This window comes from Rattus rattus, chromosome 10, assembly GCF_011064425.1.
Source record: "Rattus rattus isolate New Zealand chromosome 10, Rrattus_CSIRO_v1, whole genome shotgun sequence".
Classification (NCBI taxonomy): Eukaryota; Metazoa; Chordata; class Mammalia; order Rodentia; family Muridae; genus Rattus; species Rattus rattus.
In genome coordinates this window covers 23,696,497-23,712,856 of record NC_046163.1, presented here as the reverse complement: position 1 = coordinate 23,712,856, position 16,360 = coordinate 23,696,497, and the positions used below count along the sequence as shown (strand labels likewise).

At 39.9% G+C, this 16,360-nt stretch overlaps 1 protein-coding gene and 1 non-coding gene across 6 annotated transcripts in view; both read right to left on the bottom strand.

The window, feature by feature from the left end:
- The window catches only part of Uchl5 (ubiquitin C-terminal hydrolase L5), a 42,162-nt gene extending 25,978 nt beyond the window's left edge, over window positions 1-16,184 (bottom strand). For 3 of the 5 annotated variants that reach the window (XR_004389314.1, XM_032914963.1, XM_032914962.1), the window contains exons 1-3: window positions 15,982-16,184; window positions 9,758-9,821; window positions 8,155-8,260 (exon numbers count right to left, since the gene is read on the bottom strand). Coding sequence is in view for 4 of the 5 variants with exons in the window: in XM_032914963.1 (XP_032770854.1) it covers window positions 8,155-8,260; window positions 9,758-9,821; window positions 15,982-16,057 (246 nt within the window). In the remaining variant the exon portion in view is untranslated. The remainder of the gene's footprint in view (window positions 1-8,154; window positions 8,261-9,757; window positions 9,822-15,981) is intronic. The other 2 variants (XM_032914960.1, XM_032914961.1) reach the window with 1 other exon arrangement.
- LOC116911859 lies at window positions 14,415-14,549 on the bottom strand. The gene has a single exon (XR_004389381.1). It is a non-coding gene; the product is annotated as a small nucleolar RNA U109 (small nucleolar RNA).
- Window positions 16,185-16,360: the final 176 nt, after the last annotated feature.

Genomic DNA, 16,360 nt, shown 5'->3' with positions numbered 1-16,360 from the left:
AAAAAGAGTAAAGATCCTTCCTAGGCTCAATTATGTCCACCATAATTCTAAATAAGACAGATTCTACTGTTCCTGCTTTCCATTTGCTGATGACATAAAAGTAATGAGGTTAAAAAAAAAAAGTAGCGGGGGTTGGGGATTCAGTTCAGTGGTAGAGCGCTTGCCTAGCAAGCGCAAGGCCCTGTGTTTGGTCCCCAGCGCCGGAAAAAAAAGAAAAAAAAAAAAAAGTAGCATTAAGCAGTTTAACTTACACAGTTAAATTTATAAATGAAGTAGCTTCCCAGAAAAATATCATTTACAAAGCAGCAAAATTTTTTTTTATTAAATTTTGATCTTGGGGCATAATATTTACTATTTTATGGAATGAGATATGAGTCCAAATACCTTCGGCAGATCACAATACCAAGAAATGCTAGCTGTTTTGAGAAACAATACTTGTATGATAGTTTGAGGTGTGGAGTAATACCTTTTTTTCTGGAATATTATTTTTACTTGAAAGAATAAATGACTGGGAATCGGGACAACAGAGGCAGATTCCCTCTAGGACCAGGCACGTCCTGTGTTTACCGGAAGTCCCACACCCGCGGATCCCGGCCCGCAGCAGCTCTCTGCTCCCAGAACCCGTGGGAGAGATACCTTACCGCCTGGTCAGGTGGGCACTCCTGAGGCTGCAGAGTAGAAGAGACCACCAACACTGCCCACCCCTGCCCACATCCCTGGCCCAAGAGGAAACTGTATAAGGCCTCTGGGCTCCCGTGGGAGAGGGCCCAGGTGAGGCAGGAGCCCTGCCTGAGACACCGCCGGAACCTGAAGGAAACAGACCGGATAAACAGTTCTCTGCACCCAAATCCCGTGGGAGGGAGAGCTAAACCTTCAGAGAGGCAGACACGCCTGCGAAACCAGAAGAGACTGCTCTCTACACACATTGCTGATTCCAGAGGAAAACACCGGAGGCCATCTGGAACCCTGGTGCACAGAGGCTCCCGGAAGAGGCAGCACAGATCTTCCTGGTTGCTGCCACCGCAGAGAGCCCGTGGGCAGCACCCCGCGAGCGAACTTGAGCCTCGGGACCACAGGTAAGACCAACTTTGCTGCTGCAAGTGACCTGCCTGGTGAACTCAAGACACAGGCCCACAGGAACAGCTGAAGACCTGTAGAGGAACAAAACTACACACACGAAAGCAGAACACTCTGTCCCCATAACTGGCTGAAAGAAAACAGTAAAACAGATCTACAGCACTCCTGACACACAGGCTTATAGGACAGTCTAGCCACTGTCAGAATTAGCAGAACAAAGTAACACTAGAGATAATCTGATGGCGAGAGGCAAGCGCAGGAACACAAGCAACAGAAACCAAGACTACATGGCATCATCGGAGCCCAATTCTCCCACCAAAACAAGCATGGAATATCCAAACACACCAGAAAAGCAAGATCTAGTTTCAAAATCATATTTGATCATGATGCTGGAGGACTTCAAGAAAGACGTGAAGAACTCCCTTAGAGAAACACAGGAAAACATTAATAAACAAGTAGAAAGCAGAGAGGAATCAAAAAATCCCTGAAAGAATTCCAGGAAAACACAATCAAACAGTTGAAGGAATTAAAAATGGAAATAGAAGCAATCAAAAAGAACACATGGAAATAACCCTGGATATAGAAAACCAAAAGAAGAGACAAGGAGCTGTAGATACAAGCTTCACCAACAGAATACAAAGAGATGGAAGAGAGATCTCAGGAGCAGAAGATTCCATAGAAATCATTGACTCAACTGTCAAAGATAATGTAAAAGCGGAAAAAAGCTACTGGTCCAAAACATACAGGAAATCCAGGACTCAATGAGAAGATCAAACCTAAGGATAATAGGTATAGAAGAGAGTGAAGACTCCCAGCTCAAAGGACCAGTAAATATCTTCAACAAAATCATAGAAGAAAACTTCCCTAACCTAAAAAAGAGATACCCATAGGCATACAAGAAGCCTACAGAACTCCAAATAGATTGGACCAGAAAAGAAACACCTCCGTCACATAATAGTCAAAACACCAAACGCACAAAATAAAGAAAGAATATTAAAAGCAGTAAGGGAAAAAAGGTCAAGTAACATATAAAAGGCAGACCTATCAGAATCACACCAGACTTCTATAGAAACTATGAAGGCCAGAAGATCCTGGACTGATGTCATACAGACCCTAAGAACACAAATGCCAGCCCAGGCTACTGTATCCTGCAAAACTCTCAATTAACATAGATGGAGAAACCAAGATATTCCATGACAAAACCAAATTTACACAATATCTTTCTACAAATCCAGCACTACAAGGATAATAAATGGTAAAGCCCAACATAAGGAGGCAAGCTATACCCAAGAAGAGGCAAGAAACTAATCGTCTTAGCAACAAAACAAAGAGAAGAAAAGCACACAAACATAACCTCACATCCAAATATGAATATAACAGGAAGCAATAATCACTATTCATTAATATCTCTCAACATCAATGGCCTCAACTCCCCAATAAAAAGACATAGGTTAACAAACTGGATACGCAACGAGGACCCTGCATTCTGCTGCCTACAGGAAACACACCTCAGGGACAAAGACAGACACTACCTCAGAGTGAAAGGCTGGGAAACAACTTTCCAAGCAAATGGTCAGAAGAAGCAAGCTGGAGTAGCCATTCTAATATCAAATAAAATCAATTTCCAACTAAAAGTCATCAAAAAAGATAAGGAAGGACACTTTATATTCATCAAAGGAAAAAATCCACCAAGATGAACTCTCAATCCTAAATATCTATGCTGCAAATGCAAGGGCACCTACATATGTTAAAGAAACCTTACTAAAGCTCAAAGCACACATTGCACCTCACACAATCATAATAGGAGATTTCAACACCCCACTCTCATCAATGGACAGATCATGGAAACGGAAATTAAACAGAGACGTAGACAGACTAAGAGAAGTCATGAGCCAAATGGACTTAACGGATATTTATAGAACGTTCTACCCTAAAGCAAAAGGATATACCTTCTTCTCAGCTCCTCATGGTACTTTCTCCAAAATTGACCATATAATTGGTCAAAAAACAGGCCTCAACAGATACAGAAAGATAGAAATAATCCCATGCGTGCTATCGGACCACCACGGCCCTAAAGCTGGTCTTCAATAACAATAAGGGAAGAATGCCCACATATACGTTGGAAACTGAACAATGCTCTACTCAATGATAGCCTGGTCAAGGAAGAAATAAAAGAAAGAAATTAAAAACTTTTTAGAATTTAATGAAAATGAAGGTACAACATACCCAAACTTATGGGACACAATGAAAGCTGTGCTAAGAGGAAAACTCATAGCGCTGAGTGCCTGCAGAAAGAAAACAGGAAAGAGCATATGTCAGCAGCTTGACAGCACACCTAAAAAAGCTCTAGAACAAAAAGAAGCAAATACACCCAGGAGGAGTAGAAGACAGGAAATAATCAAACTCAGAGCTGAAATCAACCGAGTAGAAACAAAAAGGACCATAGAAAGAATCAACAGAACCAAAAGTTGGTTCTTTGAGAAAATCAACAAGATAGATAAACCCCTAGCCAGACTAACGAGGACACAGAGAGTGTGTCCAAATTAACAAAATCAGAAATGAAAAGGGAGACATAACTACAGATTCAGAGGAAATTCAAAAAATCATCAGATCTTACTATAAAAGCCTATATTCAACAAAACTTGAAAATCTACAGGAAATGGACAATTTCCTAGACAGATACCAGGTACCAAGTTAAATCAGGAACAGATAAACCAGTTAAACAACCCCATAACTCCCTAAGGAAATAGAAGCAGTCATTAAGGTCTCCCAACCAAAAAGAGCCCAGGTCAGACGGGTTTAGTGCAGAATTCTATCAGACCTTCATAGAAGACCTCATACCAATATTATCCAAACTATTCCACAAAATTGAAACAGATGGAGCACTACGAACTCCTTCTATGAAGCCACAATTACTCTTATACCTAAACCACACAAAGACCCAACAAAGAAAGAGAACTTCAGACCAATTTCCTTATGAACATTGGCGCAAAAAATACTCAACAAAATTCTGGCAAACCCGAATCCAAGAGCACATCAAAACAATCATCCACCATGATCAAGTAGGCTTCATCCCAGGCATGCAGGGATGGTTTAATATCTGGAAAACCATCAACGTGATCCATTATATAAGCAAACTGAAAGAACAAAACCACATGATCATTTCATTAGATGCTGAGAAAGCATTTGACAAAATTCAACACCCCTTCATGATAAAAGTCCTGGAAAGAATAGGAATACAAGGCCCATACCTAAACATAGTAAAAGCCATATACAGCAAACCAGTTGCTAACATTAAACTAAATGGAGAGAAACTTGAAGCAATCCCACTAAAATCAGGGACTAGACAAGGCTGCCCACTCTCTCCCTACTTATTCAATATAGTTCTTGAAGTTCTAGCCAGAGCAATCAGACAACAAAAGGAGATCAAGGGGATACAGATCGGAAAAGAAGAAGTCAAAATATCACTATTTGCAGATGATATGATAGTATATTTAAGTGATGCCAAAAGTTCCACCAGAGAACTACTAAAGCTGATAAACAACTTCAGCAAAGTGGCTGGGTATAAAATTAACTCAAATAAATCAGTAGCCTTCCTCTACAAAAAAGAGAAACAAGCCGAGAAAGAAATTAGGGAAACGACACCCTTCATAATAGACCCAAATAATATAAAATACCTCGGTGTGACTTTAACCAAGCAAGTAAAAGATCTGTACAATAAGAACTTCAAGACACTGAAGAAAGAAATTGAAGAAGACCTCAGAAGGTGGAAAGATCTCCCATGCTCATGGATTGGCAGGATTAATATAGTAAAAATGGCCATTTTACCAAAAGCGATCTACAGATTCAATGCAATCCCCATCAAAATACCAATCCAATTCTTCAAGGAGTTAGACAGAACAATTTGCAAATTCATCTGGAATAACAAAAAACCCAGGATAGCTAAAACTATCCTCAACAATAAAAGGACTTCAGGGGGAATCACTATCCCAGATCTCAAGCAGTGTTACAGAGCAATAGTGATAAAAACTGCATGGTATTGGTACAGAGACAGACAGATAGACCAATGGAACAGAATTGAAGACCCAGAAATGAATCCACACACCTATTGTCACTTGATTTTTGACAAAGGAGCCAAATCCATCCAATGGAAAAAAGATAGCATTTTCAGCAAATGGTGCTGGTTCAACTGGAGGTCAACATGTAGAAGAATGCAGATCGATCCATGCTTATCACCCTGTACAAAGCTTAAGTCCAAGTAGATCAAGGACCTCCACATCAAACCAGACACACTCAAACTAATAGAAGAAAAACTAGGAAGCATCTGGAACACATGGGCACTGGAAAAATTTCCTGAACAAAACACCAATGGCTTATGCTCTAAGATCAAGAATCGACAAATGGGATCTCATAAAAAACTGCAAAGCTTCTGTAAGGCAAAAGGACACTGTGGTTAGGACAACACAGCAACCAACAGATTGGGAAAAGATCTTTACCAATCCTACAACAGATAGAGGCCTTATATCCAAAATATACAAAGAACTCAAAAAGTTAGACCGCAGGGAGACAAATAACCCTATTAAAAAATGGGGTTCAGAGCTAAACAAAGAATTCACAGCTGAGGAATGCAAATGGCTGAGAAACACCTAAAGAAATGTTCAACATCTTTAGTCATCAGGAAATGCAAATCAAAACAACCCTGAGATTTCACCTCACACCAGTGAGAATGGCTAAGATCAAAAACTCAGGTGACAGCAAATGCTGGCGAGGATGCGGAGAAAGAGAACACTCCTCCATTGTTGGTGGGATTGCAGACTGGTACAACCATTCTGGAAATCAGTCTGGAGGTTCCTCAGAAAATTGGACGATTAAACTGCCTGAGGATCAGCTATCCCTCTCTTGGGCATATACCCAAAAGATGCCCCAACATATAAAAAAGACACGTGCTCCACTATGTTCATCGCAGCCTTATTTATAATAGCCAGAAGCTGGAAAGAACCCAGATGCCCTTCAACAGAGGAATGGATACAGAAAATGTGGTATATCTACACAATGGAATATTACTCAGCTATCAAAAACAACGAGTTTATGAAATTTGTAGGCAAATGGTTGGAACTGGAAAATATCATCCTGAGTGAGCTAACCCAATCACAGAAAGACATACATGGTATGCACTCATTGATAAGTGGCTATTAGCCCAAATGCCTGAATTACCCTAGATGCCTAGAACAAATGAAACTCAAGGCGGATGATCAAAATGTGAATGCTTCACTCCTTCTTTAAAAGGGGAACAAGAATACCCTTGGCAGGGAAGAGAGGCAAAGATTAAAACAGAGACTGAAGGAACATCCATTCAGAGCCTGCCCCACATGTGGCCCATATATATACAGCCACCCAATTAGACAAGATGGATGAAGCAAAGAAGTGCAGAAGTGTAGATCGCTCCTGAGAGACACAGCCAGAATACAGCAAATACAGAGGCGAATGTCAGCAGCAAACCTCTGAACTGAGAATAGGACCCCCGTTGAAGGAATCAGAGAAAGAACTGGAAGAGCTTGAAGGGGCTCGAGACCCTATATGTACAACAATGCCAAGCCACCAGAGCTTCCAGGGACTAAGCCACTACCTAAAGACTATACATGGACTGACCCTGGACTCTGACCTCATAGGTAGCAATGAATATCCTAGTAAGAGCACCAGTGGAAGGGGAAGCCCTGGGTCCTGCTAATACTGAACCCCCAGTGAACTAGACTGTTGCGGGGAGGGCGGCAATGGGGGGAGGGTCGGGGGGGGAACACCCATAAGGAAGGGGAGGGGGAGGGGATGTTTGCCGAAACCGGAAAGGAATAACACTTTCGAAATGTATATAAGAAATATTCAAGTTAATAAAAAAAAAAATTGGATTAAAAAAAAAAAAAAAAAAAAGAATAAATGACTGACCAAAATGACTTCAATCAAGAGTTTCTGAGAAATATTTTCCATAAAATAAGTAATAGCCTATGGCACTAAGGAAATTTGACAGGTACTTATCATTGATTTGAATTGAATAGAACTTGAAACTCTAAAAAACTCTAAGCAAACCCTAAGTTTATAAATTTCATGACATAATTTCTCTAATAAAATAGAGAATGATTTTAGCACATGTGACTTGCCACAGTCCTCAGTTCAATCAAATTCATCAATATTTGAATTTTGTGAGTTTTCCACGACTAACGTTGCTATCCAATCATGTAGAATCAAAACAACCAAGGGTAAAGGAATTCAACAAAGCACATGGCACATTTCATAAGGCAGCTAACGTTGTTTTGTTTCATGTTTGTGTTCTGGTTTTGAGACAAGGTCTTACGTATAGTTCTGTACGAGACTGAACTCATTATACTGACCATTCTGACCTCCAACTCGGAGTTCCACTTGCCTGTGCCTCTGAGTTCTGAGATTAAAGGCCTGCATCACTGACTACCCTCCAGTCCAGCATAACCTTTAAAATAACACTTCTGAAATTTCCATGCATTGTTAAAGAATATTACCATTACCTAAAAATAATTTTCTTTACTCCTCTCCTAATTACAAACATACTGAAGTACAGATTTTCTTAACTTATTTCAACCAAAAGCAAACCAAAACAAAGACAGACTAAATGGAGAAACAGAAGAGACAATCTTTGTAGGTAATATACTTGGTAATATACACATTTGAGATGATTTAAAACAATGGATATTTTTTAGTATTCTATAATTTTGGTTTGATATAGTTAAATTTTGATTTAAATTTTTTGACGTTTAAAACATTACTTTGTTACAGTGTTACATACTAGAAACCCTGAGTTTGTCTACAAGCTACTTACATTAACATGTAACAATCTTGTAATTTTCAATCAACTGATCACTTTTTAAATGTCTCAGTTTTACTGTCTATACATTAAATACTAGTAGATAGTCATATAATCAAATGTTTCTGGCAATAAATTTTAAATCTGTAAAGGGACCCCACAACAACAAAAAAGTACCAAACTAGATGCAAATACCCAGACTAGTATCCCTGGCTCTGGCAATTCGTCAGAGAATCTATAGACCATACCTGCTTAGCAAAAAATATTGTTTCAAGTCTGGAGTCCTGAACCACAGAGCCAGCTGGTTCTTCTCCTGGCTGCCACTTGAAAAGAAAAATTAACCCATGAACCGGCCTACAAAATAAAACACCAAATTAGAAACATCAAAACCAGATTCTTATGTCATCACTATATTAAGTCAGAGCTAATTAACAAAGAGAATGCAAATTAAACTATGTGACTGAATATGGAGGTTTAACTACCACGCAGCTGTTTGTTTTTGTTTAAGATAGGGTTCCCTAGCTTTCCTGAACAGCTCTGTCAACTAGGCTGGCCTCAAACTCAGAGATCTGCCTGCCTCTGCTTTCTGAGTGCTAAGATTAAAACATGTACCACCATGACCAGCTAGTGGCCCTGTCTTAAAACAAAAGAAACCAAAAATGAAGTATATAATAAAGCTGGAAGCTATTTGCTTACATCAAATCCCAGTATATAAGGTATTTCTATAACAGCAGGTGACTGCATACACATTAACTCTAGGAAGTCACTTTTGCTTAATTATTGAATTTACGTATAACTTTCAACCTACAGTATGAATGGCTACTGCCATCTTATACATAATGAAATTACTCATTCTTAATGGAAGTATAAGAAACATTAAGTCATCGTTTAAGATTTCTTATTTTGACAGCTTTCTTCAACCAGAATTAGTCTCTTATTTTGTCTGTAATCACTGCCCTTTCTATGGGAGAAGAAAGTAGGAGAAAGAAACTCACCTTTTTCTCAGTACTAAAAACAGTACAGTAGCTCTAAGTACCCATTTCCCCTTTATTTACTTTATAAGCTTTTTGTGACAAAAATCTCACTCTGTAGCCCATGAAGACTCACTATCTAGCTAAGCTGGTCTCAAACTTATGACAGTCCTTTTGCCTCAGCCTTCTAACTCTGAGAGTACAAGTAATCAGGCATCAGCCCTGGCTGCCATTTACCCCTTAAAAGGTCTTTTTCTTGTTCCTAAGATTATGAACGCCCTCAAAATAAAAACTCATCTGCTCCTCCATTTGCAGTTAGTCAATGTGTTTTTGTCTGTTTGTAGAGACAGAATCTCACTACATACTCCAGGTTGGCCTGGCCAAGAACTACACATTCATCACTTCCAGGAGTTACCACTCTTCCTGCCTCAATTTTACCTCAAACTTCAGCTCTAGGAGGCGATTCTTATCAGAGAGTTGGTAAGATTCTTCCTAGCATCACCATTTGGATTTTGAACTTTTAACCTTCTCAGGAAACAATACAATAGTGTATGATCTATCTGTGCTTTTCTGGCCTATTATTATTTTAATGACAAAATACATTTTAGGGTTTAATGATATTGAATTATAAGTAAATTTTGTGAACTTATAGTTATGAAAATGTAGATACTTTTCTTGCATATAATCTACCCATGAATCTCAAATTGTTGGTTATAAACTCAGGATAATACTTATCCCACAGGATTGAAAACAATAATAACAACAACAAAACCAAAACCTAAATGTACTCAGCCTATGGTAATTCAAGTAAAATGAAAAGACAAATCCGAGTACTTTTACAAAATATTCTGAAACGTAGATAAATTAAAACTGCACTTACTTTAGCTTTTCGAAATTCTCAGGCTCTAAGCTCCATATTTCTTCTACTTGAGCTCCTCGGCAACCTGAAACAAGAAATTTTCTTTAGAAAACAAAAAACGTACTTTCTCCTTTACCAAGAAATAAAACACTAACTAAAAGAGAGGCACATGCCAGGGCAACAAGACATGACAAACTGGAATGGGGAGAGTGCTAACAGCCGGAGCCAAGTCCACTGCTGCCTCTATTGTTCCCCAGTGCCTTATTGTGAGATCATAGTACTAAGTTTCAAGAGTTTATCTGTACCAAAAAGAACCCTGTACTCTCCACTCTATGTAGCTCAATCCTTGGCTCTTTGGTTCTTACTCTGTCCTTAACTCTTTTTAAGTCGTTACATACTTTTCTATGAAAGAGCAGCACTTAACAATGACTTTCGATCTTTAATTCTGATACATTCCAAGTATATTTTCTAACCTCTTTCCCTAACCCAAGCACACTCTTCTAGACCATTGTTTTCCAACCATGCTTATTATGGTTATTCTGCTCTCCTGGGAATATGCAGCAGTATCTATAGCCTTTCTTTCTCTTTTCTTTCTTTCTTTTTTTTTCATTTGGTCAATAGTATGAAGAGTACAGGTGACTTACCACTGCCATCTAGTAGAAAGAGAAAATGATAAACATCCTACATTACACAGGAGACAAATTATCTGGCTGGATAATACATCCATATTGCAGGTACTAGGAAAGCTAAGAAAGATGGATGATTTGAATACAGGAGTTCAGGGCCTCTGGGATTAACTAAAAAAAAAAAAAAAAAAGTGTTTGCCCCAGACAAGAAACTTAGTTCTAGAATACCACAGTAGTCATGGAGTAAGCATTCAGCTTCTTAACTGCTAAATTTGAATCATGGCTCAACCATTGCTACACATGACCACTTTGCCTCTATATCGTCTTCATACAGTTGTGAAGGCAAAAATGAGACAATAAATAAGACATTTAATATAATGCCTAACACTAAAGCCAGTAGATGGTAACTAGTGTGATCACAAGACATAAAAATAACTAGCTACCAGTATCTCTTGTGTGTAAAGAGTTTTAGATAGTGTTTCTCTAATACCTACACAATATGACTTCAATTTAAGATATTAAGAATTCAAGATATTAAGTTGTCTGCCTGAATTCACTACAGCTACTAATTAAAGTCTACATTTGCTTGCAGCTGGCTAGAAACCCAACATTCCTGATTTTCAAGTGAGTACTCAAGAAGCCTTCAGATCTCCTATAAAAACTTTTAATGGTTCTCTGTTAAAGTTAGCATACCTAGATTCAATCTGTAGCACAAAAGAATTATGTTCGAGTTGGCATCATCCCATGTCTCCTGCTTCACTCAAATGCTAAATGTATGTGTATGAGCCTAGCTGTCTTGAAGCTCAGCCTTGAGAAGCGAGCAACAAATCTGAACTTTGCTTTCCTCATGCACATACAAATAAAAGTTAGTATCTATTCTGTTTAAAGGACAGAAAGAAAGAAACTGAGAAGTCTTCCTGTTATACACAGAGAATGGTGAGGGAGAAAATACCGAACACAAAGAACCTAATGCAAACTCTCCTAAAAGTTGGGAGTCTCAGGTAGTAAAGTGCCTGTGCATAAGCATGAGGACCTTAACTTGGATCCCCGGCTCCCATCTAAACAGGCTTCTATAGCCCTAACCCTTGGGAGGCAGGGGCAGCAGCAGCAGCCAGGCAGACTTTTTTTCTGGAGTTTACTAGCCAGCTCCCCTGGCTAACAGGTGAGACTCAGGCTCACTAGGAGACCCTATCTCAAAAACCAAAGTGGAGAATAACTGAAGAACATACATTATCTACCTCTAGCCACTACAAAGATGAACACATCTACACACACACACACACACACACACACACACACACACACACACACACACACACACACACACACGTTGAGGGAAGAGTTTTCAAAGTAAATAAGTACTAGCATTTATCAAGTACTTTTTGTATGCCATGTGCAGTAGCAGGCCCTGGCAAGGACAAACATTAATAAACGACTTTAACACTTACAAGCTCTATGATCCAATACATTCAAATCAAAGACCATGCAGAATGCATAAAATTATATATGAAGGATATATTCTACAAGTTTAGGGCTGGACAGATCATTCATTGGTTTGCAAGAACATTTTCATGAGTAACTGAACTAAACCTTATACCATATGATCATATAACCTGTCATCCAAACCAGAACACTCTTCTGAGGAGGTTCTAAAATTTAAATAACAGAACTTTTTAAATACTCATATACTAACATATTATATTGATACTAATGATCTTTCTTATAGAATTATATAAAACCTCAAAACAAATTTCTAGAGTATCTTCGTTTTCTTTTCTGCCCCCTTAGACAGTTTCACTAATCAACTGAAGTTGACTGTGAACTTATGATTCTTCTGCATCAGCCTCCCATGCCTGACCTAAAATAATAATAGTTTTATACGGTCCGAAGAATGATTTACAATAGTCATACCTTTGGTTTTGAATGATTTTATTAAATATATAGCAAGTCAAAGTAAATGAACAATCAGTAAATTACAGGTAGGCAGCAAAACACCATTAAATTGGCCTCAACTTATCCGGTTAGTTTCTGCTGGAATCTGTGCAGGTAGTGATTTGTTCCTATACCTAAAAGGCTCACTGGAGGGGACATTCTGCTCTACACAAAATTCTCTGGGGAACTCCAGCCAACAACCTCAAAGGGACATCCCCAGTGGATTTCTGCTAGATGTTTTAAGTACCTGATTTGATGTTTTGCTTTGGGTTATAAGATTTAATTATGTGAATAAGTGTTTTGTCTACACGTATGTATATGCACCACATGGAAATCTGGTGCTTATACAAGTCAAAATAGAACACGGATCTCCAGGGACTGGAGTTAGAGAAAGCTGTAAGCTGCCATGTGGATGCTAGGAAAGGAATCTATATTCTCTTGAAGAGTAATCAGCGCTCTTAACTGTTTAGTCAATCTTTTTTTTAGGTGTTTTTAATATTTAAATTGTGTGTGTGCATATATGTAAATTCAGGTGTCCTTGGAACCCAGAGGATCCCATGAAGCTGTAGTTAGATGCAGTTAGAAGCATACATGCTCTTACCCACTGAGCCATCTTCCCAATCCCAATTTGATGTTGTGTCTACCTCTTCATCTTTTGCTTACATATTCTTTTACTTTAGCTTGCTGTATACTTAATAAACTCACTTATTCCAAACCAAGAGTATAGCTATCAGGATAAGTCTAACCATAGAGAACAATAATTTTCTTAAAAATACAACTGGAGCCCCCTTCCCTATGATAAATACTTTGGTGTTCTAAAATGTTGTTAGTGCCTTAAATGACTGCTAGATTCTCTATCTTCCAACAGATGGTGTCTCAACAATTTTTCCATCACCAAGTCTACCAAAAGCAGTAGAGAGGATTCCAGTTTCTGCAGCCCCCAACAAAGCCCCCACTGCAGAAGTTTTCCTCAACCCTAGTCTCAGTTATCTCATGGTATACATAAAAATCATGGTGTACATATATGACATATGGCTGGTGATGTGAACAAACAGCTAACCTCTCAAAAAAAGGACTGCACAGGACTGAGAGCCCTAGAGACTAATACCCTTTAAATGAATTGGTGCTGTTTTAGGGAATACAATTATAAACAATATGTATATACCTCCCAAGACTACATTTCTTGTGTGAAAGCCAAGGTTTAATTTATCTCTTTCCTCAGAATAAAGTAAAATATATCTTAGAGGTGATCATAAGAGACTTAATTTCAAGGACCCAAGTAATTCATTTCTGTGTTAAAGCATGGGTCAGTAGTTACAGATGAAGAAATTACTCCAGACTTCTCTCCTGCCAAAGACATCTGCATCTTGCTCCACCTATGTCAATACAAGGAAGGCTAAGTTACATAGTTTGTTTCAAAAGCACTGCAATAGTATTCATAATACAAACATGTTTTACTTTCAAATGAATAAACTTCCAAACCCTCTTGTAAGAACTGGACAAGAAAAATGAAAATATTTAGAACAAAGCACTTTTTCTTTTGAAGCAGCTGATGTTATAAATTACCTTCATTTAACGTGCAAAATTCTTCTACATTAGGAGCCAATCCATTAATAACTATTGCTTTATTTTTAATATGTGCAGATGCACTTACATTATGTAAATGTCTAACTTTATCTAAATTATTTTCAAATTCCAAGTTCTTTGTATGTATGAAACTAAAAACTTCAGCTAGTTAATAGACTACACTAATTTCTTTCTTTTTATTGTGTATGTGAATGAGAGAATACTAAGGTACATTTGCCACAGTTGAGTGATGGCTTTTGGGAGAGGTTAGCTCTTTCTTCCATGGGTTCTGGGGAAAGAACTTGGGTCATCAGGCTTGCTACACCACCAGCCCTAGACTGCATTACTTTCAAAATAAACTTACTTGGGCCACTATCTCTGTCAACTTTTCAAATGACAGTTAAGATTTTGAAAGCAAAATTTACCACCTAACTTATAAACACTTCAAATTCAAATTCAGAATCTACTGACCAAAACTGGTCTAATTTTCTTGCCTATGAGACCTATTCTTCAAATTATACTTTATTAGCCACTCAAGCTAGTTTTCTTTTCTTTTCTGTAGGAGAAATATACTACCACCCAACCTCTACTATAAGGCTGGCAGCCCTGAGAACTCCTCTTTTAGTGTAGCATGTTCTGGATACATTCCTACTCCAAAGAGAATGGGGAGAAGGTATTTCCACATGCAACCTGAGATTGAAATACTACATAAATGCTGACTCTACTTTCTCTGTACCCCAGGACTTAATGTCAAGCCAATCACCCACAAACTTACCATTTTCAAAGATTCTCTTATCTTGTTTTATCTTAAGTCTAGACACCTTATGCCAATGTTAATCACAAACTAATTTTAATTATGTTTGAACTTCACATCTTTTTCGGAGTAAGTTCCCAGTGACGACGGGCAATCCCATCTATACAATATGGTATATAATTTGGCATGACTTTACCTTTTTACCTAAGATCTATACACTGCCTGCCTATTCATTACACCGTATTTTAGTTACTTTGCTAGCTGCTCCATAAGCTACCTTCAGGTAATCACACTTCCTTTTGCCCAGCTCCTCTGTGATCTATATGGTTAAAACACTTTATGTATACTCTTAAACTAAGAACAACATATTATTATAGTTTGACTCTCAGTTCTTCAGACCAAGTCTGATTATTCACATTAAAATTTCCAATTCCGTAACTTTATGCCCTAAGTACACTTGAACATATGCTACGTAATACTCGAAATAGTCAGCTATGTACAATACACAAAATCTACATTAACGTTTGCTATATTTTGGGTACAAGCTTTAACAACACGGTTAAGAAAACAATATCTGAGGAAAAATTAAAATGGAAATGAAGAAAAAAAAAACTCCCCCAAAAAGTTGGGAACACAGGAAGGATAAACTGTCCTATCGGTTGTTCTAGTACGGAAGGAAATAAAGTCAGAGAGAAATCCTGAGGTAAGCATGTGGCCTCTGAGCAGGAGCACTACCTCAAGAAAACTCAACTTCTCAGGAAGTCAAAAAGGAGGGAGCAAAAGAACTGCGGTAAGTAGCGCGCAGGCCCGCGTAGACGGTTATCTGTGGAGGTCCGGAAGAGGTGGCCACAAACGAAAGGTGTAAGTTGTGCCTTGGGAAACTAGGATCTCGAGTTTCGGGGCGGCTGGAGCCTCAGACACCACCCTGGGAAACACACGCCCTAGACCGGCTGCTCCGCAGGACCGACGGCCTGAGCGATGCACCTGACCACACTGGAGACGGGGAGGCTCCGCAGGGAAGGGGCAGTGGAAAGGACAAGATAAGCGCGTAGGAGATGATGAGGGAGGGAGACAGGGATGGAAGACGCTCGAGTCAATTCAAGTATCCGAGTCCCAAGTCCGGAGAATACAGCAGTGCACAGGGCAGAGGGGCTCCTTGCCCTCGTGGTGTGGCTCCCAAGATCACTGCGGAGACGCGGCTGCCCCGGGCCGAGGACGCGGCCGAAGCCCTACTTTCCACACACGCCGACTCCAGTCCCCGAAGTCACTTCTCCGACGCCGGGCGTCGGTGGCGGCAGGTGACCACCTGTCCCAACGTGGGCCTCCTCCCGGAACCCCCGGCCCAGGACGGTCCCCCTGGTGCTCACCGAATCCTTTAATGAGCTCGGTGAAGACCCCGGGGTCGCTTTCCATGAGACACCACTCCCCGGCATTGCTCGACATGGCCCCGACCACACACCGCCCCGCTCCACCTCGCGCTCTCCGAAGCCCGCAGCTCAAGCTGCCACCGGCCGCAGACCTCAGCAAAACCCGCCGCGGAGCGTCAACCCCACGTCACCCCGCCTACTTCCCGACAGCCTCCGGGCGCCGTCACCTGCCGCGCGACGGAGCACTGAAGGACGCTCTAGCCACCCAAGAGACGTCGAAACTCCTCTTCAGCCTGTCAGGATCCGCAGCGCCCTCCGCCGGGCCGGAGAAGGGGCGGGGCCTCGGAGTGCCGGAGGGAGGCACATCCGGGACCCTTGG